A 25,490-nucleotide genomic window follows, 5' to 3' on the forward strand; every position below is an offset into this window, starting at 1 on the left:
TGACATCCAGCTGAGCAGCAAGCTTTGATTCTTCTTCCCATAAATGAGAGAGCAAAGCAGATCTTGCAGCCTTCTTCCAATCTGTGCACCATCTTAATGCCAGCAAGGGTACAAGCTGGAATCTCAATACAAAGCACTGACTTTCTGAGCATGAACTGCTTCCTTCAAAGCACCAGCTTTGCTCACCTCGTGCAGGGCAGCACCAAGGTGAAGGATTTAATACCTGCTTCCTGCTCTCCTCTCCCACACAGCTTGTCACTGCGTGTGCTGGACACGATCAGCTCGAACGTGTCCAGAGAGGGGCAACAAAACTGGTGGGGGTCTGGAGCACAAGTCTTATGAGGAGCAGCTGATGGAGCTGGGATTGTTCAGTCTGGAGAAGAGGAGGCTCAGGGGAGACCTCATTGTACTCTACAACTTCCTGAAGTGAGGCTGTGATGAGGAGGGGTTTGACCTCTTCTCCCAGGCAACAAACAGGACCCAAGAAAATGGCCACAAGCTGTACCAGAGGAGGTTTAGGTTAGACATAAGGAAAAACTCTTTTGCTCAGAGAGTGGTCAGGCACTGGAATGGCCTGCCCAGGAAGGTGGTGAAATCGCCATCCCTGGCAGTATTTGAGAGGCATCTGGATGAGGAGCTACGAGATATGGTTTAGTAGCTTGTGGTAGCAGTGGTAATGGGAAGATGGTTGGACTGGATGATCTTGTAGGTCCTTTCCAACCTTATGATTCTGTGAATCAAAGCACAGATTTTATCATTTGCCTCTGCAAGTGCAGCAGCTGCCATGCGGATGCCCAAGGCCTCTCTTTGTCCTCCCAGAAGCTTAGATCCCATCTGTAATTGGATCACTCTTATCTGTACCACAGGACCCTTGTGGCAGCAAACGCTGAGACCAGTCACCAAGCAACAACAGCGCAGATTTATTGGGCTCTCTGCTCTGAAGCAGATCTTAACCTGAGATTTGCAGGTGTTGGTGTAAAGAACTCCTCTTCTTTGTCTTATTTGATGCCCCAGTGTAACATTTAGCAGAACCACATCATGACACTGCTGCCGGTCTCCCTTCCTGCCTGTACTTTGCTGTTTGTGCGCTGCCTGTAGCATGGAACAGCCCCAGCTCTATGAAGAAGGAGCTGTGCCAGCAGCTCACTGAGGGCAAGGGAGCCCAGTAGGGCTTGGGGGGAGCAATGTGTGTGTGGAGTGGGGTTTGCTAGGTTGCTGGGACCTCTCAGGTCGGCATCTGAGACCTGGCTGCCAGGCTGTTCTGCACGCCGTGCCCTGGGCCCTAGGAACTGAGGACAGGTTGCAGCCCACAGCGCTCCCACCCCATGTCCCTGCCTCACAGGTCGAGGTAGTTGCTTTAAAGCTGGTCTGCTGCCCTTTTGCTCCACCTTTGTACTCCTGGAGGTGTTCTGCTCCCTTCTGCTGCTGACCTTGTCAAGCGTCAGAATAACAGAGCAAAATAAGCACTCGGTCTCAAGCACCTGGAAGACGGCCTTGCTGTTTCGTGCTGTGGTTGGGCACCGGTACGTTATGGCAGCTGTCCTTCATCCCAGCCACGGGCTAGCACACGAGGCCCCGCTCCTCAGTGAGGAGCACAACAGCGCATCCCCTCTCGCGCTGCCGTGAGGAGCCCCCCCCAACCGCGCCCTTCGGGCAGGGCTCGGCTCAGCGCCGGGCAGACGCGTCCCCGCGCTCAGGGCGGCGGGTGCCCCCCTCAGGCCGCTCGGCGCACCGCCGCCAGCCCCGCGCAGCCGCGCCGCGAGGGCGGGAGGGGGCCGGCAGCCGGCGGAGCCGCCCGGCCGGGCAGGGCTGCGCGGGGCCGGGCCGGCCGGATCGGAGCGGGGGATGCGGTGCCCGGGCGCAGCATGCTGTGGGGAGTCGGGCTGGCGGCGCCTCGCTCCTGCGTGGCGGACCTGAGCCGCAACCGCAGCCTGTCGCTGGGCTGGTGCGCGGGGCCCGAGGAGCCGCCGCCCGCGCTCTATGGGGGCGAGCTGGTCGCCTTCCCGCTGGCGGGCGCGGGGGCGGGCGGCACCATGGCGGCGCTGGGCTCCGACTCGTGGTGGAAGAAGACGCTGTACCTGACGGGCGGCGCGCTGCTGGCCGCCGCCGCCTACCTGCTCCACGAGCTGCTGGCCATCCGGTGAGCGGGATGCGGGATGGGGGTGCCTCGGCGCCCCGCTCTGCCCCGCAGCCATTTTGCGTCGCCTGGCGCAGGGGCGCGGTGCGCACGGGGGGCCCGGCGTCCTGCCTCGGGGCCGGGCGCCGCGGGGAAGGGAGGAGCGGGGGCGTCGGGTGGCGGCGTCGTGCCCTCTGCGGCGATGGCGGGCGGCGGCTGCCCCGGTGGGGGGGGAACGGGAAAGCGGGAACGGAGGCCGAGGGCTGCGCGGAGGACGGGCTGCGGGGCCGGCTTGGGCTGAGGGGCGGCGAGCCGGCTGGTGCCGGGCTGGAACAAACGATCGCGATGGAAATGGCCGGTGGCGGCAGGTGGAGCGGCGCTCACCTGGAGGGGAAGGTGGCGAGGCCCGGTGTTGCGCCCCTGTTGGGCGCGGCGTGTGTGTGCCGTCTGCAGCCCTGGGGGGTTGCCGTAAGAGGCGCGGGGCCCGGGCCTCATCGCCGCGCCTCTTACGGGCATCCGTGCCGGCTTCCCGTGGTACCCAACGTGAGAGCAGCCGGGCTGCCGCAGCAGCGACAGAGCCTTGTAGCGGCCCTCGGTCTGACGAATAAAACGTTGCAGTCATCCAGGAAGGGAGGATGTGTGTTTGGCCTCAGCTGGGATTTTTCCTTTATGTATTTAAAACGCTGATTTATGATGCACCCTTTCTTCTTCTTCTTTTTTTTTTTTTCCTCCTTAATTTGTTTTGTTTCTTGGCAGGAAAGAGCAGGAGATTGATTCAAAAGATGCTATCATACTGCATCAGTTTTCGAGGCCCAACAACGGTGTTCCAAGTCTGTCGCCTTTCTGTCTGAAAATGGAAACGTACCTAAGGATGGCTGACCTGCCCTACCAGGTACATCCATGCAGTTCACTGTAGTTGCTTGACATGGTAGATAGGCATCCTGCCAATCTTTCCCATGCAGAGAGATGTAAATATGTGCGTAGAACTGTCCGGGTAGGTGACAGCTCTTTTGCCTCTGGTGAAATTTGGTGTATAATCCTTAAAGTTACCACTTGAATATGGTTGATCTAGGACAGCGCTAGGATTAATTGGTAAAGCAAAACGAATGGTGGAAGTTAACTTGTTTGGAAATGCTGAAGTAGGATAGACTGCAGTTGACTGAATAGTACTGTAAAACTGAAGGGACAGTGTTACATGGTCTTTGAATTCGTCCATGCTGAAGAGAACAAGGTGAGGTGGCTGCAGCTTCTTGATTTCCAGAGGGTTTCACCCTGGTGCTCTCCTGGGAAGACATACCTCTTTTCTGCTTTGCCTGGCGTCACTGAGGCCTCCCCTCCCACGTGGGAAAACAGGGTTGCTCTGCAGGCCTGTTCAGCTGTGATGCTTTGAGTTGGGTGCGTGCTGTCTGGTGGTGTCACCAGGCAGGTTGTGCAGAAAACAAACTCTTTGAGACACGAGACAGGTCTTTTTGCTGTTTGTATAATGCATTGAGGTCACTGCAGATGTCATATTTATTGTTACTGTTGTACTGACGACCTTAGGTGGAAGAAATCTCTCTTTTCCCCTGAGTTATGTAGGTTTGGGCTCTTACTTTGCCTCAGACGGTCTGAGCTGTGGCTGGGATGCATGCTTACTTTGGTTGGGTTCAAGTCACTTTTTTCTGCTGCATATCCAGGTATTATGAATAATGTTTTGATTGAATGTGGTCTTTTGCAGAGGGAAACAAACTGTTTGAGAACTTGATTTTGTATTTGTGATTGATACTCATCCACATTCATATGTGATTAAGCTCCTTTATTTCGGATGTGAAAGGAGGTCTAATTAGTACGTTGTGCTTAAGCATTTAAAAGCATACGTTTTAATGTTTATTATATTAAGATTTAATGGCACTTGAACAAGGCACTTCAGAGCATTTAGCAGGGAATTGGACCAGATGGCCTGTGGAGGTCCCTTCCACCCTCAGTGTTCTATGGCTCTGTGAGAACAGCCTGAGGGATGCAGCCAGGGATATGCTGTGGGTCATCACCTACCTGGGCAGGGGCTGCTTAGAAGGGGGAGTGTGAAGCTGGGCTGTATTTTCAAAATGTTTGATGCTTTTCTTTATAAAGCTTATATTAAAGGAGCCCATTGTGGGTGTTTGTGGAAGCCTTTTGGGTGTCCCTTGATTTCCTTGTGGCTATTAAGATCTGACTATTTCCATAATCTGCTGAGTGTTTGCGCAGCAGCAGCGTGCTGTTTTCATATCAGGTCTGTGAAAATGGCAGAGATGGCAGTCTCTATGAGAAGAAACACAGAGGAAAGGTAAAGCATAAGCTACACTAATTGAAAATGTAGAGGCTAATTTCTTCTGGAGAGTACTATAAAATTACCCCAGAAGAGCCCCGTGCTGTGTGGTTTATAATTTCCTCTATAAATGAGGTTCTCAGGAGCTTTGTAGCCTGCAGTTCAGGTTAAAGTACTATGAGGCAAGAGGGTGTTTTTTTTTAATGACAGTACCATAGCTTTCCTGCTTTGCAGCTGGACCAGTTTTCAAGTGGAAAATTGGTAAATATTTGATGGCAATTAGGAGCAGCCGTAAGAATACTGAGGTTTCAAGCCTAAAAATATCCACTTGAGAACGGCAGATACAGGAACTGTAGAACCGAGATTTGTCCCAAGATAAAGGTTTTCTCAGGTCATTGAAAGACATTCCCTGATTTGTCTGATAAATCATATGCAATGAAACATGAAAATCCTGCAACAGTTTTTGGTTGCTTTTTTTCCCAGGTTTACCCAAAGTGACTTTGCTAGAAGAACTTTAGCCATCACTTGCATTTTTTTTTCAAGTGTAATATTAATGCAGCACTAACACATTTTACACGATGCATTTATGTGTAGATGAACGATAAGAATCTGCTTTGCCTGGGTTGCAAATGACACAGACTGCAGTAATTCTATGTAATAAGCACATCTTCAAGTCCAGCAGCTTCTGTAGAACGTCAGTATTTGTGCACAGGAAGGTAAATCGTACTGAAGGTACTATGGACTTGACGCTCTCTATTTGGTTTCAGGTGTTGGGCAGGTTTGGTGTTTCTCCCATTGATCAGAGCAGTCACCTGCACGTGCAGGGGGGGGTGGATTCTGCTGCTTTGTTCATCCAGGCTTGGGTGCAGTAGATCAGATGTTACATAATCCAATATTCCTGCTGTAAGATTTGCTTGGGCAGAAGTCCCAGAGAAGGCTGCAACCAGAAGGGTTTGTTTTCCCAGCAGTGTTACCCATTCCTTCTGTTTTGATCTGGAAGGGTTGAGCTTCTGGGAGTGGCCGCGCATGGGTAGTGCTTCCACACCCGTGTTTTAAGCACCAGCCAGGAGGATGTGCATTCAGCCTAAGCTGGAGCCTCTGGTGTGTGGTGACCCTCTCCATCTTCAGTGAAAAAATATGGAGAAAATATGTTATTATTGCTGTACAAGTGTTACATGGAGGAGGTATGCCAGTGTTGAGCAGCTGGCTTAGTGCTCTGCTGGGCAGCGGGGCTGTGCCCTCATAGATCCAGTTGTAACAAGTGTGTCTGAAGGCATATGAGGTTTCTAAGTTACAGAATTGCTGAAGTGCCTGTAAAGACAGATTTCCCTCCTGCCTGGTGAGGGAATGCTGCGTCTTTGAACTGTGGGCTGATGATTGTGTTTTACCCTCAGAGACAGAGCAGCTGTCTGATACAGGCAGTGAATTTGGATGCCCTGTCCCTGAAGGCACTCAAGGCCAGATTGGATGGGGCCCTGGGCAGCCTGATCTAGTGGGTGGCAGCCCTACCCATGGCAGGGGAGTTGGAACTCAATGATCTTTAGGATCTCTTCCAACCTAAGCCGTTCTATGATTCTCTGAATGAGCATTTATAAGGTGCTTCTAGCATGAAAAGTGCTGCTCTGTGTGAGAGCCAAATTTAGGCGTGATTCCTGTGATTAAAAACTTGTTTAGAATGATGGACCCAGTCTTCTGGGAGATTTGAGTGTCCCCATCCCCTTAAATAACCCAGGTCCTTAAATAATATTAAATCACGTGGCATCTAATATAAAAATGGGCAACGCATTGCAGGACCTGGAAATAATTATTTTGGGTTTTTCATGTTGCGCAAAGCTGTTGCTCCGATGGAATAGCTGCGCTTATCCTGGAGTGTTAATTAAGAAATAATGTTGCTTTTAAAATTACAGAAAGGTATAGAAAAAGCTTAATTCTCATTGGAATGGAATCTGAAGGGCCTTTTTTTGTGTGTGTGTCTGTCTGTCTGTTTGTTTGTTTGTTTACTTGCTTTTTTTTCTTAGAACTATTTTGATGGAAAACTTTCCCCTCAAGGAAAAATGCCTTGGATTGAATACAATCACAAAAAAGTGTCTGGCACTGAGTTCATTATTGACTTTTTGGAAGAGAAACTTGGAGTGAATTTAAATAAAAACCTTGGTCCGCGAGAAAGAGCTGTTTCCAGAGCAGTGACAAAGATGGTGGAGGAGCACTTCTATTGGTAAGCTTGCATGGGAAGGCTGGCTGTGTTCTGCTCTCAGACCTGTACTGTTTGTCTAGAAGTGAATACTTATTTTGTCTTGGATACCCAACTATTAATTTCACAGCTTTTTTCACTGTGGAAAATTGCTGCTCCTTTCTGCTTGTGCTGGAATGAGTCAGGAGTAACACCTCCGAGAGCTGCAGTGATGTGTAGGCAAGGTAAGGAGCTGGCGTAGCAGAAAGGAGCAGCAGTGGGCTGTCTGTCTGTCCTCTTACATATGGCCTCCATGCAGAAGCAGCCTCATTAACGACGAGCAAAACCGAAGGTGGATGAAAAGATTGGAGGTGTAAGAGGGGAAACAAACAAAATCTTGCGTTTGGAGTGAGTCTGAAATACTATGGATGTCCTTACAGTTACTGGTTTTAATTATCTGTATGTGATTACAGTATGGATTACTGCCTCGTTACTCCTTTTAGTAAGTGCTGTTGGCATCAATGCCAGTTGATAAGATACAGTACTAGTTGTGGTATCCCAAGAAGATCAAATATGGATGTGAATGGAAAACCTAAATATAGCTTTGCTGATACTTCATGCATTTTACTGACACCTTTGAATGTAGTGTCTGTGATTTTTATTTTTTATGCTTCCTCTTCTCCCACCCCAACTTTTCAGTCCTTTTTTTCCAAGTGTCCTTTCCTGACTGGATCCATAGAAGTAGCAGGTGGGCATGGCATCTTGGGTGGGGCATTGGATACCTTGGCAGGCATAAGGCTTTTTCCCAACAGTTTGCTTTCTTGCATACATTTGAAGTTCTTGTTGTACTGAGCCTTGGATTCAGACATCGCTTTCTTTTTTTTTTTCTCTAGAAAAACTGTGTGATATAACTAGAATGCATTTACCTTTCTTCCTTTCATCTTGTTATTGAAGATCGGCAGCAACACATGCATGCATAGTATTTTGAATCATTTGTAGCATTTCCTGGGAACAGTTGTAGCATTCAGTAGTGTTTAAATGATGTGATTTAAGAATGTAATCCCTAGCTTCCCAGAAGTGTGACTTCCACTAGTGAGACCTATCTGCAGTGACTTCTCAGAAATCTGGCTGCAGCTCTCAGACTCCAGTAGCCTGCAAGTGTGATTTCTTTATTTTGTTGTTCCTTTTTCCCCCCACAGTTGTAGCTACTGAAGGGAAGATGTGGCCTTTAGATCCCTTAATGGGGATCTCCGTACCTAAGTGTATTGGTTGTTTCATGGTCCACAGACTTAACCGCTTTTAATGTAACATTACTGATGACAAACTTGCACAGCTCTTGTGTATCTGAATGATAGATTGCTCTTTCCTTGGTGAAGCCATTGGCTGTCCATCCATGTTCCCACTGGGCTCACTCAGTGCTGCTGGGCGTGAAATAGGAGAGCATGGGAGACAGGTACTGCAAGTTGACCTGGGGTACTGAAATACATGGACAAAGCAAGAAGTAGGAAAAAATAGGCATGTGCCTTGTTGCATATCCCTGTTTCCTTTTCTCTTTAGTCACGCAGGTGAGTTTCCCAAGGGCAAATATCTTTTTTTACTGCAGCATAGAAAGACCCAGTTTTAAGTCTTGTTGTATATCCTCGCTGTGAGGGTGTATGAGAGGGCTGCTGTGCTGGTGAGACCACACTGTGCTGGTTCTCTATACTAGGCCCGAGCCAAAGCTATGAGGCTTCACACTGCTGTAACTCCTTAATAACAGCTCTGACCATGCTGTAGTTAACCATGATAAAATCAGGCAGTAGCTGTGCAGCTATTGCACTGGTGCCGAGTCTTCCCATTTCCCACCAGGAGCCGAGGGTCTGTTTGTGATGTTCTCACAACATGTTCCCCATTTTCCCCTGGGGGGAAACTTGTCACAGTCATGGCCTTTCTGCAGAAAATTTATAAAATCAAGCTTCCAAAGCAGTGATATAAAATGTGATTAATACAGCTTCATTGCCAGCAGCATGCAAAGTAATTTCATCATAAATAAGTAATGCTGTATTGCATCAATTGAATGAAAGCAAAGAACAAGCAAAGAACATCCTGTGGATTAGCTCTGTGGATGGAGCTGATCTGGGTGGGTGCTCAGCATCCTCCTGAAATGTTTAGCCTCTGCTGAACTGATTGCTTATCTTTGGCTGCAGTTCTGATTGCTTAGTACCCCTTAAAGGTGGAAACTGCTGCTCTGACTGGAGCTGAGAGCACCATAGGACTGTTGTGAAGCTCTGCCCTAGGCTGCGGTGCTTGGCAGAAAGCCAGTGAGTGCCTATTTTAGAGCTGGGATTGTAGCTTGTCTCCGAGATGCATAAGACTGGTGCTGGAGCTTCTGTCCCTGGAGGAAGCTATAATTGTCAGGCTTTTGCTATGTTTAAATCAGCAAAAGAAAAAAACCTTTTAGCCTAGGTGGGGGTGAGGTTGAGTCAGTAGGGAAGAAGTGGGAGCAGGCTGGTTCTGTGCTTCAGGGGCCGGGCCTGAGGTCCTGGTTGTGTGCAGGCCTCTGTCATCTCCCCATGGCTTGTGCTGGGTCACCTCCACTGTCTGCCGTGACTGCCAGGGGCTCTTGGAAACCAGTTAAAGGCATTACATTGGTTGCCCTTGTTGTCAAACACGAGTGATTTGTCAATATATACACACACACGTAACTACATTCGTTTCTTACTTTGTCTTTAAGAAGATCATGTAAACGTCACTAATGTATTGGATGTTTGAAAGAGCATGGTATGATAATGCAAACGACTGACAGATGCTCAAACTTGCCATGTAGTAAACAATGCATGTTTAACGTCAAGCCAATTATAAGAGTGACATCTCGTGCTATTGAGGATGGTGATGCTTGAATACCACTGGTGGCTTAAAAGCCATTCTCTCTGAGGTCGCACAGCAGGTAAGGTAAGATCTGTAGAAGGAATTTATTAGAATCCTTTTCTGTATAAAGAAATTCCGCTCTGCACGGGATTTAGATGAGCAAAATAACTGCCAGTTCGCATCCTTGTGAGCGCCCCCCCCCCTCCTTTTTTTTTTGCCTATTGAGTTACTTGGGGGATAATCAAGCAAGCTGTTCCTGATGAGTCACTTTCTCTATCTCTTCTGATTTATGTATTGAGGCCAGAGCTGCTGTTACATTTATACTTCAGATTTGCTTCACCCCTGTAGCGTTTCTTTAATGCATTATGGTTTTATTTATACTCTTAAGAATTCACATGTATTCTGGCACAAATGTAGGTGCTAATATTTTCCAGAATGACATAAAATAATAATGTCATCCCATATATTCTGAACTACAGTTAGTTTTTATAGTTTGTATTTATAATTATGCAGAATTAGGTTATGTAGACAACATGATTTCTGGCTTTTCTTAATTTTTGTTATTTTTATAATACTCTGCTAATGTAGTCTAAGCAGAGGAATGATGGCTGGGATTAAGCACAGAGGAGCATGTTTTGGTGAAAAGCACAGATTAAATCAATCCTTGAATATAATTATTTTAACAAAGTGCTTGTAAAGCTAGTTTTAAAAAGATGTTTAGCTGTCCCTCTAAAGGTAGGGTCTAATCTGACCCTACCTTTTTCTTTGCTTTTGCATGCTCAGAAGCCTAACATTGCAGGCATGAACTGAGCGGTTGTCTGTTTAGCTGTCTTTGTTGCTCACGTAAATTTGAGATTTGGGACATGCAACAGCTTTACTCACTCAGAGCTGTGGGCACACATCCAAGATTGGACTTGATGGTGTAGCCGAGGCGGGGTTACCTAAATCTGGTCCTGTTTGTTAACTCTTACCTGGCCTCAGTCTCTTCCACACCTTTCTCCCCCAGAACGAGCAAGTGAGCTCGTTATGGAAATGTACTTTTGTTTTACAGCACAGGCTAATTAGTTTTGTGAGAAACCTTATTTGTGCTGTCTCACGGAATTAAAGCTGTCCCAGACATGGTTGATGGCTCGGTGCGATGCCAGCTCACTGTGGAGTCAGAGTGAATAACAGTCACGGCAGGTCTGGAGGGTCTGCTGGTCGTGTGTGACTGGGATGATTTTTCAAAAATGCTCCAGCAGTCTCCTTTCTGCTTCCTTGCTTTGTCTTGCCTTGTTTTTCTTGCTACCCCTCTGTGGTGAGCCCCATTGCGCTGAAGCAATTACAGTAGTGCTGCAGAATGGCCAGTGGGTGAAGCTGATGAGATCCATGCTGGGGGATGAGGGTCTTCATGGTGACATGCACAGCTGTGCTATTAAAGAACAGGTTTTTGCAGTTTACTTGAGTAAATAGTATGAATAATAGCTGGCACACACAGATAATAGTCGTAATTATTTCCTATGGTTCGCATCCAGACCAGATTCCTTCTTCAAAGCCGTATTTGTCCACGGGACTGTACTCAAAAGTTGGTGGGTTTGGTGTTTCATTACCCTCTGCTTGCTGGCTTTGTGTTCTCCTTTCCTGTTGGTGCTCCTTTCTAAATCCAGTCCTGTTTCAAACTCTGCGGAAACGGGCCCAAAAGCTTTAGTTGGTTCATCTAGTTTGAATGCTAAGGATTGTGCAACATCTCCATTCAAAACATCAGTGAGATGCTGCTGTCATGCTAATACAGTGCAAGATGTCTTGGAGAAACTTGGTGAGAATAAAAGAAGTCTGAAATAATGCAGGTGCAGTGCTGTTCTTTATTGTTCATGCAGTTGCACTGAAACGTGCCCGGGCCTCACTGTTGCTGAATGTAATGAAACCAGTCTGAGCAGAAGACACTGTCCTGCAGGGGACAATTTTTATGGGAATTAAAACGCCTTTTATCCTCTCAGAGAGAGCACAGTGCACTTGAGTTTTAAGTGGCTTTTTTTTCCAGCTGTTATGCCAAATACATTCTTTTTACCTCGTGTTATTAGTAATTCAAATAAGGAGTGTGTGGAAATGTAAAGATTAGAGCGTTTTCACGGTGTTAAAGTAGTTGCTCACTGATGGTAGTGCTAAATTCAGCTTCTGGTCACAGTATACTGGAGTTTGAGAAAGTACACGTGTGAAAAAATATGCAGGAGGTCTCTTTTTTCCCTCTTATTTTGAATTAGTTGATCCATATAGGCATAAAGAGAGTACGATTTGAAATACGTACAAAGAGAAAACTTAAGTCATGTTATGAATTAAAGAAAATAATTTCCAGCCATAGCAGAAATAGAAGCATTTAATTATTAAACACCATTCAATATTTTACATACGTGCATTTGCAACTTTTGATAATTCCAGCTTTTCTATCAAGCTTCATTAGTCTATAGAACCACCAAGGTTGGAAAAGACCTACAAGATCATGCAGTCCAACCACCCACCCATCACCAGTAGTTCTCACTAAACCATGTCCCTCAGCACAACATCTAAACGTTCCTTGAATGCCTCCAGGATTGGTGACTCCACCACCTCCCTGTGCATCCCATTCCAGTGCCTGACCACTCTTTTGGGAAAGTGGTATTTTGTAACATCCAGCCTGAATCTCCCCTCGCAGAGATTCAGGTCCTCATAAGTGTGTAAGCCTACTTCTACATTTTTCAGTTTGGAAGTATATAATGGAACAATGGCTATAAATTCCCAATGTTTCTTAGACCGTTGGCTTTGAATTTGTCACATCTACTTAGAGGTGTCTTCTGCTCTCCTTCTGGTATCCCCTGACCTCGTGACAGAAGTTGTATGGTCTCCCCTTTCTTCAGAATGCCTCATGTCAGAAGGTGCTGCATATTAGAAAAGTTAATGTAGCAACAGCAACAAATGACCTTTGCCCACAGTATTAATAAGGAATGAAAAGTATTATGTAGCTGGTAAGACAAATTTTGATGAAAAGATCATCTGAAATAATACTTTGGCCATTTATTGAAGTTGAAATCCAGCCTGAAATACAGCAGAAGCCTTCAGAAAGGTATCTTACATAAGATCAGCATCTCCATTAAGGGAAAGAAAATTCAGAGAAGAACTAATCTGATGTTTGTTTTTTTTTTTTTTTCCTTATAAAGATTATGTCATGGTTAATCTATGAAGAGAGCAGAGATCTTTTTGAAGAATTGCTGCTACAATATTTATGTTGGTGCAAAGTACTGCTGAAACTTAGCCAAGTAGTAATAGAACACAAGGAGAACAGGCTGGTGGGAAAGGCTGCTTTCTCCATTTTCCTCTGTTTTCCCTAGCTCTGCGCTCTCTGGGCATAGTGCTGTAATAACTTGGTGTTTGCATCCTTGTAGGACTCTTGCTTATTGCCAATGGGTGGAAAACCTTCATGAGACGCAAAAGATGATTTCAGTTTACGGCCCCCTCAGCGACTTGCTGAAGTGGATTCTTTGCCATCTGACCAAAGGGATCGTGAAGCGGGAGATGTACGGTCACGGAATTGGCCGCTTCTCTGAGGAGGAGATGTACACACTGATGGAGAAGGACATGCGGACTCTAGCAAGCCTCCTGGGTAATGTACCACAAACCACACACCTTCTCATTGTGCCTCAGTGTGAAATGGCCATATGTCAGCCTGGTGACAGGCACAGGTAATCTCACTGCTGTCAGGTGGAGTTCACACTGCTGCTGTTCCCCGGTGCCACCTACACTCTTGGGGGGACAGGTTTCTTTCCTTGCTCTTTGTTACCAAACTGCCTCTCTAGGAGGGTAAATGGGTTTCTTCTCTGGGCACTGAGTACTTGTATCTGGAGGAGCAGAATGTGGCCATTTGAAAGCCCTTTGCAGATGCTACTTTCAGCTGGGTGTTGCTGCATTTGGTTGGTGTTAGAAGCTTCACTTAAAGCTGCTGGTAGCAGATGGGTTTGTGTTGTCAAAATGGATGGTTTTAGGCTCGCTGGTTGTTGCGGGTGGACAATGAAGAGATTGTCTTAAGGTTGACCTCCCTCAGCCAGAACCATGCAAACTTCATTCCTATGGTGTAGCTCAGGCTGAAGTCTGAACTAAAACTGCACTGTGCTTTTCACTTTCAGTCTGCTGAGAGCTAACCGTACTATGCTTTTGTGTAAAAATGTGTATTTTGAGGAGTTCATCTGGAGCACATTATTCCTTACTTTGAGCTTATCCCTCCCTTGGGCCAGAATCCAAGAGGTGGTGCTGGTGTGGTCTGTTGTTCCCTGTTAAGATCCTTTACATGGTGGTTGGGCAGGGGCAAGAGGGGTTCTCCCTGCCCAGTCCTGACTCCTGCACTTGTCCTGTGCTCAGGAAAGAGGACAGAACACATGTGCTTGAACTGCCCAGGTGTGAGATGAACGGGAGGAGGGAAGGTGAAGGGAGCCAAGTAGAAGACAAAAACTGAGTGTTTTCCAAGCAGTGGAGGGATGTGAAATGCTTTTGCTCTTCCAGGATGTTTGGGAAAGAAAGAAAATTGCAAAGGACCTAGAGGGAACTGTGCAAGTTTTCTGAAATGCAGGGAGCTGCTGGGTTAGGAGCAAAGTGAAAAAGGACTTACAGTCGTGACAGTGGGTGAGGGGGAGATTTCCTGGCACTTCTTTCTCTGTCAGCTCTTTCTCATGATTCATTTTGTTAGGTTAAAAGAAAAGGTTTAAGAAAAACTGTAGGTTTTCTTTTGAGGAAGCACTATTTTTGGAGGCCAAGAGGTCAGAAGATTTCAGAAGGTGAAGATGCAGCTACTTTCATTAGTGGAAGAGATTCATCACCATCAAAATCTGTTCAAAATTTATCCAGTTTCAAATGGGAGGATGCATGGTCTCAGCCTTCAGGCACGTGTTCCTTTTAGTCCTTCCCGCCCTCCCTGAGCTGCCTGTGCCATCTCCTGTGAAGATAAATGCTGTGATCAAACCATTTATTTCACTCTTGTTTTTGCTTGGAAAAATGGCTGGAAATCTTCAGACCTCTCTGTAAGATTTGTTTTTCATTGGTTGGAAACAATTCTTCCGTTCTCTGGATAGATCTTCTCCACCCTACTCCTATACCTCCGTATGTGTTTTCACAGTATGTGTTGCTTGTGGTGGCAAAAAACGTGAAGGGCAGTCACAGAGCTGGCAAACTGGGCCACATCTGCTTTTTTTATTGTGTGGTGCACATGTTACCAGCAGGGGTTTTATATTAACTTCCAGATTATTGATGAGAAGGTTGTGCCTCGTCTTTTAAAAAGATTTGATGGGCACCTGCTGTGTTATGGTTACTTTACTACGTTACTAGCTGAATATTGTACATTTCATTTTTATCTTCCCTTCTGAAATGAATGTTGTATTAGTCAGTGTACGGTTACTGTGTTTGCCATTGTGATTTTTGGTGCGTTTCCCTGCTCTTCAGTAATTGTCCTGACTTGCCATTAACACCAGCTTGTCAAGGATTTCTCCAGCTGTTTGTGGCTGGGTCTAGGTACCCCTGGCCTTGGGTCATACCCTGAGCTGGGGACAGGAGGTGAGTGAAAGATAGTGCCAGACTGGATGGGGCAACCTGGTCTAGAGGGAGGTGTCCCTGCCTATAGCAGAGGGTTGGAACTAGAAAGGTCCCTCTAACCCAAACCATTCCATGGCTCTATGACTTCCAGCCTGACTGGAGGCTCTCCTCATTCACAGGGTTGATTTGCAACCTGCTATTGTTCCAGTGAAGTTGCTTCCCAGAGTAACATTGTTATGGATTGAGACTCAGACCCAGCTGAGCAGTCCTAAATTTATAGTGTTGTCAGGTGAAATGGGATTTTACACAGCATATTACTGTGGTTTGGGGACCTGTTTTTGAGCTGTGTTTGAGATCAATGACTGCAGAGCAACACATAAATACAGAAAGTACACAACATTTACCCAGTACATAGTCGTCAGAGAATAGGTTGATGCAGTTCTGAAAGAGCTGGGGAGAGTTAACTCCATTTCTGTATCACATTTGACATGCCGTGGGAAGTTATTATTTGTTATTTCTGTGTATTGCATTGCTACATCACAGTGCAGAAGGACAACAGCCTTTGCTGTGTTGTATTTTAGAATTTGCTGCATTTTACTGCTGGACAGTTTTTCTAAACTCATTTAATAACCCTAACATTTAATAACCTGCTGAATTACAGGCAGCTTCTGGCATACAGGGGAAGAACGTCCCAGGGAGATGGGGTAACTGGATTTAGAAAATTCAATTACATACAACATTTCACAGGGTTTATAGCACTTCGGGCAAAGGCAGGGACAATGCAGCCATCTAACCTGACCTCTGAAATGCCACATGATTCACTTGCTCTGCTTTCCTTCTTTGATCCAGGTCTAATGCCTGTGCTGGGGAAGCGGGCAATACTGCATGTTTTCTTGTGAATGATGTCTTTAAAGATGATGCTCTTCTCTGTCCTCTTAATCTTGTAGAGGGGAGGAGGACATCTTCCCATTGAAGTGCCTTGCTGTTGTATTTACAGGTGACAAAAAGTACATTATGGGACCAAACCTTTCCACTGTTGATGCCACAGTTTTTGGTCATCTGGCACAGGCAATGTGGACACTACCAGGGACTAGACCAGAGAGACTAATCAAAGGTAAGCAGATTAAAGTTATCTATGACAAAAAAAAACCCAAACAACTTTTGGTGGCATTTGCTCTGTTAAAGTGTGGAACATTTTGTAGGATTTTTATAGGATTGTGGGAGTACTTGAGCTGTATCATAAGCTGTTCTCATGTTTGATATAGCATTTCTATTCTGTAATGGTTTTTTTTTTTTTGTGAATTTCTTATTTGTTTTCACTTTAATGTTTTGCGTGGTAGTTGTTTCTGTTCCTGTATTTGATCGTTTCCCTGTCTGACATAGCAAAGGCTGAATGCTTATAAAGGATGAATGCTGGGTAAAGTATTAGAAGCTGTGAGCCAAATTCTGCTGAGCTAAATAGTTTCATTGACAGTAGAACTGCAAATACTGTTGTCCCACTGAAATTTAAGCCTGTGCTGTTATTAAGGACACTGGGCAAGGAGAATAATCCGGTCTGGCTTTGAAGTAAAATGAACAGAAACCAATATACCCTATCTCCTTCCTCCCATCTCCAACCTTTGTTATTCCTTGTGGAGAGGTATTGGCACATGGAAGTCTGGTGGAAGATATTGGCATCACTTTATGGAATAAATATAGCGTGAAAAATGGGAAGAACTGTGGAGGAAAAGGATGAAATAGCTGTAAAATCTGATCCACAGACCTACTCTGTATAAGAGGTAGTTACTGAGGCAACAGTTTGGATTTTCTCACTACTAAAGCTTTGATTTGAGGAAAAAAATACTTGTGATCAAGGGTTTGTGACTTGAGGGTCATAAATAGTCTGTAAAACCCTTGATGTCTGAAGAGTCATGGATAACATTCTGAAGGGTTCATTGGTTTCAAGAAAAAGTATGATGATTGTTGAAATACTTCGTGTCTGACAAAAATGAACAGAGGGTAATAGATGCAAGCATGTGAGCAGTATGGAGGGTGCTCCATACCTATCCAGCTATTCATGCTGTGATACGCTGTGAGTGCAGGTTTCATGTACACATTCATTTTCCATTTAATATGATATTATTTCTTTGTTGTTGGAAGTTTTTTAGTAACATTTTCTAAGCACACGTGTATGTATCTACACGTGGCTCAACACCCGTGTGGGCTAGGAGTGCTAGAGGTGAATCAGGGAAAAAAGAACAAACAAACCCACGAATTTATCTTGCGGGCAATGCTGCCATCTGGTGGTCCAGATACAAAACAGCCAAATTCACTGTATTTTAACAAATGAGTGAGCTGTGTGCATAGAGTTCACTACTGTCTTTATGAACTTATAAGCTTACAGCAAATAAGTGAGTTTTGCTAGGAACAATGTACAGTATTAGTATCTTGTCTTACTCTATTTCTGTTGAGATTGAATTTGGGATGGTTATTTCACTACACGCATATATGTTCCTTTCGGTGTAGCCTTTTTTATTGTACGTAGGTTAATAGTATCTGTATTAAGTTATGTGGAAATTATAAACAGCCACCAGGAGGGTTGACTGGATCTTGCAGTTTTGAGACAAGGCTCTGATGCCTCTTTGGAAGGAACCTGCATAAATTGTTTTCAAACAATGCTAATATATTTCTTCATTAGCTGATACGTTATAGTTTTATTGATTGAATGTGCTTACTGGAATGTGTTGTGCTGTGTTTCAGGCGAACTCATTAACCTTGCTATGTATTGTGAAAGGATAAGGAGGAAATTCTGGCCAGAATGGCACCATGATGACGATAACACTCTGTATGAATCTGAGGAAAGCAGTGACGCAAGCAAGACTCACTCCCCCTTGCAGGACTTCAGTTTTTATTCAAGGACAGAAACATTTGATGAGGAAGGGAACAGTATTTCTCATACTCCCGACACAGATTACACTGGACACTCCCTTTTTGATTCAGATGTGGACATGGATGACTACAGAGATCACGAACAATGCAAATGATGTGTACAAGCGTCTCTTGTTTTGCAGACAAGCTATTTCTTGGGATCAGTTGGATTTATTTTCTGCTCCAGGTTGGGAGAAGGTTGGTACCACCTTCTAGAGACCATTGTGCTTGACTTGGCTGTCACATCCTACCTGGACTATCTCGACCTTATTTCATTTTGTGTTATTGTTCAGATGGAACCAAGGTAAACAGTTATTTAAAACACAGAGTGGGAGGACTAGAGGTCCAGAGGACAACAGTAACTTTTGATCTACGTTCTTGCTCCCATTGAAAAACAGATCCTGCACTTGAGTGGGAGAAACCTCCAGGAGGTGGAGCATTTGTAAGAGTTGGTTTCTGTTGATATCTTTACAGGAATGGGTCAAGGACAAAAGTGAAAGAGGCGCTACTGGCACACCTTTCTCATGTGGAAGAAAATGATTGATGCTGATTTGGTGCAGTTTTGGGAGAGTTTTGATAGCTACCTGCAGTCTCGGTGATCACGGAGTGTCTGCAGGAATGAACTGCTCCTGGTTCTTTCAGAGACAGACAAGGAAGGCAGGAAGGAAATGTGTTCCTACAGAAGGGAACATTTTAGCAATTCTTGTTCTTTGCAGAAGGTTGAAATCACTGTTCTAGAATATTTTTATTCAAAAGAAGAATGTCAGTTTTAATGTATAATCACCCACACACTGATCTGGAAAGTGTGTTGGCCAAAGCCTGGCTTCAGGCCTTTAAATTTCTTCTGTGTTTTTGAATTATTACTATGTTTGTACTTCCTGCCACCGGCTGTTATCTGCTACTGATGCTAGAGAAATGGGATTCATTACTGAAAGCCTGGAGCATCTCAGCAGTGGGTGCTTTGTGCTTTTTACACAAAGACACATCAAACTTCAAAGTTTGCAAAGGAACTTGAGGTGTTTTTAGGTGTGAGGAGCTGTGTAAATGTTATCCTGCAGTCAAATGCTTTAGAGTTGGCTAGGACGGTGGGCATTTGCGGGCTTATAATGCACAATTCCTAAAGGCAGTGTGTGGGAGCAAGCTGTGAGAAAACAGCAGTGTCAGAGCATATTCTGTGAGGATTTCCAGGAGCTGAGATAGTGACTAGGGTTGATCATAAAGCCTCTTTGGTGGCATACTTGTGAATCTGGAAGACCAAAGCAAGAATAGCTGCACAGGTGCTGATGTGCTCTGGTGTCAGTGCGAAGATGAGAATGGATCCATTCAGTTGGCCCACCTGTTTGAAGTTAAGCACTTACACCTGTGTTGCTTGGTTGTGAGTGGTTGATTTTAATTAGAGAGAAAGTATACGGAAGTTGCAGATGGCCCTGGTCTTTGTAGGAGTATATAAAATCAAGTTTTGTCTGCGTAAGTTGGTGGTAGCCTGTTGAAATTAGTTTAATCTTTCTCACTGAGTTACAGTTCCATGAATCATGACCTCTCAGCAGAAATTTTATCATATGCTGATTCTGAGAATAGGCAGGACACAACTACTTGATGATGATAGTTGCTGATGGTCCCAGTAGTCTGGAGGTTGAACTAACTCCAGCTTTCAAAGAATGTCTCCCTTTCCTGTGCTGTTGAGTGTCTTCGACAGGAAGATACTTGTTGTGGGGAACACCCAGCTAGCCATGGCTCTGCAAGCAGAGGGGACAAGGCTGCAGTGAATTCCTGTGTCTCTTCCATGTCTGAGAGCCACTGCAGTGAGAGCAGGCAGTTTGGTCTGAGGTGAGCACAAACTTGTATCTGTTTCCTAAATTCCCGACACGTTTGCTTGAAGCTGTGCTCCAGCCTCTATAATCATGGGCAAGTCTCTGTTGTCATGTTTGCAAAAGCAAAATGAACCAAAACTGAGGAGGGGGAAGGTGTAATGCAGTTACCTGGAACCCTTCTTAGGAAACTAAGCACAGGAACAGGTCACAAGGACATGAGTCTTGGGCTTGAAAGCACAAGGGGCAATGGTCTGATATGCCTGTGAAACTTTGCAGGTAAGTCAGGGCAGATGCAAACATTTAGGTACTGGTATTCTGGATAAAAAGCATCTACATCAAGAAGCTCCTGTTCAAAAATACTTATGTTTTGGGAATTCTGGTAGAGACATTCTCATTTATTTATCCATCTTTTCAGCATTAGGAGAGTGTGTTTCCGGGTATGGAGCTCGTGCTGGCACCAGATGAATCCCAGCAATGAGTCATGGTTATTAAAAGACCAGTCTGAGTTCATTGGACAGAGTCATATTTTATAATTTTCCTGGGCTGACAGGTCTGTCAGTGGCAGCGATGCTTGGGGCATCCCAAAAGGCAAACTGATCAGAAGCCAGTGATGTAATTTTACCCTCTCATGTGGAAGCAGCTGCATTTGGATATCACATGGCAATACGTGGTAGCGGGCACAGAAATTGGCATCACTGCCATGGTACAAAGCTGGTGTGATGTTGTCGTCTCCTACATCTGAAAAGTTTTCTTGGTGGGTGCCCAATACTTTGTTCCCAGAATTGCTTCTGTGATACATCTGGTACTGTACAGAGTAGGGCATATATATGCATATCTATATACACACACATATATATACACTCTTAAAAATATATGTGTACGTATATAAAAATATGTGAATGAATATGTGTATATGTATGTTCTGGTGCCAAAAGGGGCAGTATGGTGAGAAATAATCTGAGGATTTATCCTCAGCACAGCCTTGACTTGCGTTGGTTAGTGTGGTGGTGGGCTTTGTTGAAGAAAAGTGAAACACAGAGTGGATCTGAAGGGGTTGCGGAGGGGGAAGGAACTTTTTGTTGTCAGCTGCTATTTTTTTCAGTGATGTAATCAGTTGGGTGAATGTATTTTGTAGCATGTCACATGCCTTCCATTTCTTAGGAACTACTCAGGTTATTTTAGAGAAGTTACTCAGTAAGTAGCTTTCTCCTTATGACAGCTATTGTAGGTACTGTGTTTCCGTGTTTGGCTTGTTTCAAACTAGAGGTGAAATTAGAAAACAGCATTTGTTTAGGAATTTGTATGTATAGTATTTTGTCAAGGTCTGGTAGTAAATCCTTGAGTTCATTTATCCTGTCCAGAAACAAATGTTGACTGTTAGACCTGTGTTAAGGATTTAATCCAAGCCTTTTTCTTTTGGAAACTGGCCTTGGCAAAATGTCTGTGGGGGAAAAATGTTTAGAAAAAGAAATTGCTTTGTTAACATCCATGAAAAAGTGCTAGATCGTCTTGGTTTGCATGGAGGAAGAGTGGACAAGAGTTGTCAACAACAATGGAACACACTTAAATTTTCAACATTTTGCTAAAAGGGCAATGTTTCCTTAGTCCTGCAAAGGTTTTCTCTCCTTGCTCATTTCTTTTATTTTTTAGTCTCCATTTCACAGCTTGAGGGGCTGTGCAAATCCTACAATCTGTCTGAGAGCATCTGAGAATCACATAGTTAGAAGGGACCCACGGGGATCACTGAGTCCAACTCCTGGCTCCACACAGCACCACCCAGAATTCAGACCCCGTGGCTGCGAACATTGTCCTAGTGTTTCCTGAACTCTGGCAGCTCAGGGCTGTGCCTGCTGCCCTGGGCAGCCTGTTCTATGCCCACTGCTCTGTGGTGAGGAACCTTTCCCTAGCCCCACCCTGACCCTCTGCTGATGTGGCTTCATGGCTCTTTATTTCCCTTGGGCTCTTCATTCATTACAGTATGCCCAGGTGGCTAAGAGGGTCAATGCCATCCTGGCCTGCATTAGAAATAGTGTGGCCAGCAGGACCAGGGAGGTAATCATCCCCCTGTACTCAGCACTGGTGAGGCCACACCTTGAGTATTGTGTTCAGTTTTGGGACCCTCACTACAAAAAAGACATTGAGGCCCTGGAACGTGTCCAGAGAAGGGCAACAAAACTGGTGAGGGGTCTGGAACACAGATCATACGAGGAGCGGCTGAGGGAGCTTGGATTGTTCAGTCTGGAGAAGAGGAGGCCCAGGGGAGACCTCATTGCACTCTACAACTTCCTGAAGGGAGGTTTTGATGAGGAGGGGTTTGGCCTCTTCTCCCAGGCAACAAACAGGACCCAAGAAAATGGCCACAAGCTGTACCAGAGGAGGTTTAGGTTAGACATAAGGAAAAACTCTTTCACTTAGAGAGTGGTCAGGCACTGGAATGGCCTGCCCAGGGAGGTGGTGGAGTCGCCGTCCCTGGCAGTATTTAAGAGTCATCTGGATGAGGAGCTACGAGATATGGTTTAGTGGCTTGTGGTAGCAGTGGTAATGGGAAGATGGTTGGACTGGATGATCTTGTAGGTCCTTTCCAACCTTATAATTCTATGATTTTATTTCCTCTGCTTTTTTTTCTCCCTCACTGTCCCCTGATGAAAATTGCAATGGAAGTCCGCAGCAAACACCCCGCAGGCCCTGACCATGGTGCTGCAGGGGCCAGGAAATCAGGTGTCACTGCAGCGCTGAAACCTGGGACAGCCTGTGAGCGCCGACTGCCTGCTGTGTGAGGTATGAGGGCCTTTTGAAGCTGAAGGGTGAAAGAGACCACGATGTTGTGCCTGAGGTGATGCTGACCCTGCAGGGTTTCTTAGCGACTGGGGACTTCTTACGGGGCAGTGTTAGAAAGGGTTCAGGAGCTTGTGTCATGAGAGCCATGTGCATGGGAGGTGCAGGAGACCAGACCTGGTGGTGATCCCAGCCATGGTTGTGGGCTGACCTGGGGAAGCAGCGGGGTAAGCATGGGAGTAGGCAGTGTGTGTGAGGGGCCTTGTTCATGAGTAGGGAGCTGGTCTTTGTCTTCACTATGAGCCAGTGTGGTTGCACCATTTTTTTTTATTTTGAACACTGCCAAATACTGAGTATTGTATTTATTTACATAATTCTTCTGTGAGGGAATGATAATTGGTCTTCTCTTCCTCGTTTGGCGAATGGGAATTAAAAAAATACTCTGTGTTCCCACTGCAGTTAAATTTAAAACAGCCTGGTTTGTGGGATTTTAATCTTTAATTTTCTTTTCTTTTTTTTTTTTTGAACTGTGAATTGCAGTGTTTGATTGCGTAACACTCCATCGTGTCAGGATGGATTTGTGTGTCAGTGTCAGCATTGCTGGCTCTGTCAGCAGAGCTCACTGTTACCAAGTGGAGAGAGAGATGCTGGGCTGTATAGGTCCTACAGAAATTGTACAAATGTGGGGCTTGATTTAAGAACCAAACCAGACCTGATGTTTCAGATCTGGAGGACTGTTCCCATCCAATTACAACACTGCAAGTCACACATTTTGATCTTTAAAACCTTGGCAATGTCCCTCCAGATCTGTATTCTCTTTGAAAAAATATTGCCTGAAATATTTCTGCAGCAATAGTTCAGGCACAAATTTCCTTTTGTCAGTGATGTCTGCTCAAGTAATCATGACAGCTTCATACTGTCTTCATTGAAAGGGTTGTATCTGTCAGATACTGAGCCGTACAAAATACTGCCTTCTGGAAAAGTGTGTTATGTGCAGATTTATGCAGGGCAGCTCACCAAGCAAAATTTCTGTGGCAGGGGATGAATTCAAGTGGGTCTTGTCCTTAGATGTTTGAAGAATTTGAATCTGTTTCCTGACAAGTGGCTACTTCATCTAACCCCCCCACCCCCATCACCAAATACTGCAAAATTATAAATCAGGCCTATAATCAATCAAAATAAAGCAAATTATGCTCTTCAAATGCAGAGTTACGTTGAACAGCACTGTAGCTGGTATATGGAAATGGATATACGTAGTGTAGGGGTAAGTCATGCCCATACCTGTCAGTGGCTGTGATCTGGAGGAACACTGTCTGGGCTGTGGACAAGGAGGACTAGAGGTACTTTTGAATGACCACAGTGGTTTTCAGCAGCATATTAGTGCTGCTGTAGCTGTGTGTGCTGTGCTTCAGCTGCTTGTTACCACTGATGAGGTAGTGGAGGGGCTTCCTTAACACTGCTGCTCAGGTGGGGCTGCTGCTGTGGTGTTGTCCTGCACCCACACTGTGTTCTGTGTCCTCGTGACAAGGGACAAGGATCCCTTTTGGTCTGGCTCCTTTGCATGGCACTGCAATGGCTGTGGCTTCCTTCTGATGGTGCCCAGTGGGGTGCATGGGCCATTGCAACCCACTGGTGCCCTGTCAAGGGGAGACCTTCTCCATTGCCCCATACTGTGTGGGCCTCCTGTGTGAGGGTGGAATGGGTGCATGGATTTTCAGGCTAGTGACCTCAATCTTCACAGCTTTGCTTAGCTGAGAAAAGCGTTGCAGCACAGATCAGCTCTGTCTGAGCAATTTTGGGCAGTGCTCTCTGATGGCCATTGTGAAGAGCTTTTCTTGCACGCCTTCCCTGTACGTGCTAACATGAAGAACTTCTCAGCAGAGATTTTCACAGGTTCCTGAGGTGTTTGGAAAGCAACGGGATGTCTGTGTGCAGTATGGGAATCTTAATCGATGAAAACGTTCAGTGAGTCACTGCGGTGCTGAGCCGTGAGTACTGCATCCTGTTTGCCCAGCTGGCAGATTTTGAGGCCAGAGATAGTTATGGGCATTGAGTGTGACTCATACATAAAAAGGACCCTAGAATTTCATTCTTAACGATTTCCACATCCAGCTCAAGAAACTTAAGCAGAAATAGAGCATCTGCTTCCAAAAGGCATTCAGCTTCTGCAGAACAGCAAGATCCTCCCCTTTGAAGACACTGGCAGAAGTGCCACTGGCTTCAGAAGGGCCAGAGGTTTCCAACTGGGCTTCCAAGTGACCCAGAATTTACCACTTCTCTCAATTCTCTGTCTGGGTCATTTGGAAGCCCTCATGCTGAAATTTACCTTACTGGGGCTGTTCACTAGAGGAAGACAGACAAGATGTGACACTGGTTGTTTGTTTTTTAAACTCTTTAAAAATAATAATAATAAAAAAATCTTTTTAAGCTTCACTGGTTGCGATGATGTTGTCACTGGGCACAGTGTTTGCATATGCTCTTCCCTTGCTTTTTAATTTGTTCTTAAGAGTGGGCTTCTCTTGATTGTACAGGTTTTTATTTTTCAGAACACTTGAAGAATGCGGGCCCCAAAGTTTTAATCTTCGGGGTGCAAAATCAGCCAAGAACAAAGCATATACGGTGAGTATGGGGGAGGGATGTGTCCAGCTCTGTACGGTGTACAAGGTTTTCCTAACAAAGTGGAGTAACACATTGCTAAATGAGGACTTTAATGCTGTAGTTGCATTACGTTGTTTGTTGATGAATTCACAAGACATACATTATTTTAGCACTGTTATTACTACTAGTTTACAAAGCCATATTTAAAATTGTACACTTAATTGTAACATAACTTCAAATTGTGTACTGTGTTGATTCCTGTATGTATATATGAAAATCTGTATATTTTGTCTTTATGCCATATGTCATTGGTGTGTAAATTACAAGTAATGGATCTAAAATACCTTTCTGGTTCATGTCCTTTTTGTGGATGTCTCTGCTTTCTGCAGGCCTGTGCACTGACCGTGACTAAGTGTGAAAGTGTGTGAAGCTGTAATGACCAGTGAGTTAAAC

At 45.2% G+C, this 25,490-nt stretch overlaps 1 protein-coding gene across 2 annotated transcripts; it reads left to right on the plus strand.

The window, feature by feature from the left end:
- Positions 1 to 1,801: 1,801 nt before the first annotated feature.
- FAXC (failed axon connections homolog) lies at positions 1,802 to 25,380 on the plus strand. Of its 2 annotated transcripts, none has more exons than XM_426188.8 (6): positions 1,802 to 2,140; positions 2,873 to 3,008; positions 6,419 to 6,615; positions 12,813 to 13,030; positions 15,944 to 16,060; positions 17,686 to 25,380. In XM_426188.8, exons 1-6 carry the CDS (start codon positions 1,866 to 1,868, stop codon positions 17,967 to 17,969), a joined length of 1,227 nt encoding a protein of 408 aa, XP_426188.4. In that variant the 5' UTR covers positions 1,802 to 1,865; the 3' UTR covers positions 17,970 to 25,380. The 2 variants fall into 2 exon arrangements, with proteins under 2 accessions (XP_426188.4, XP_046795629.1); XM_046939673.1 differs by having other exon boundaries at positions 2,012 to 2,340.
- Positions 25,381 to 25,490: the final 110 nt, after the last annotated feature.

Source organism: Gallus gallus, chromosome 3 (genome assembly GCF_016699485.2).
Source record: "Gallus gallus isolate bGalGal1 chromosome 3, bGalGal1.mat.broiler.GRCg7b, whole genome shotgun sequence".
In the NCBI taxonomy this organism is placed as follows: Eukaryota; Metazoa; Chordata; class Aves; order Galliformes; family Phasianidae; genus Gallus; species Gallus gallus.

Bases quoted from the DNA above. Each gene is read 5' to 3' on its own strand.
- FAXC (XM_426188.8), top strand. From the start codon at position 1,866: ATGCTGTGGGGAGTCGGGCTGGCGGCGCCTCGCTCCTGCGTGGCGGAC. The intron at 3,009-6,418 runs GTACATCCATGC...TTTTTTTCTTAG, and splicing joins TGGCTGACCTGCCCTACCAG to AACTATTTTGATGGAAAACT. The intron at 16,061-17,685 runs GTAAGCAGATTA...GCTGTGTTTCAG, and splicing joins ACCAGAGAGACTAATCAAAG to GCGAACTCATTAACCTTGCT.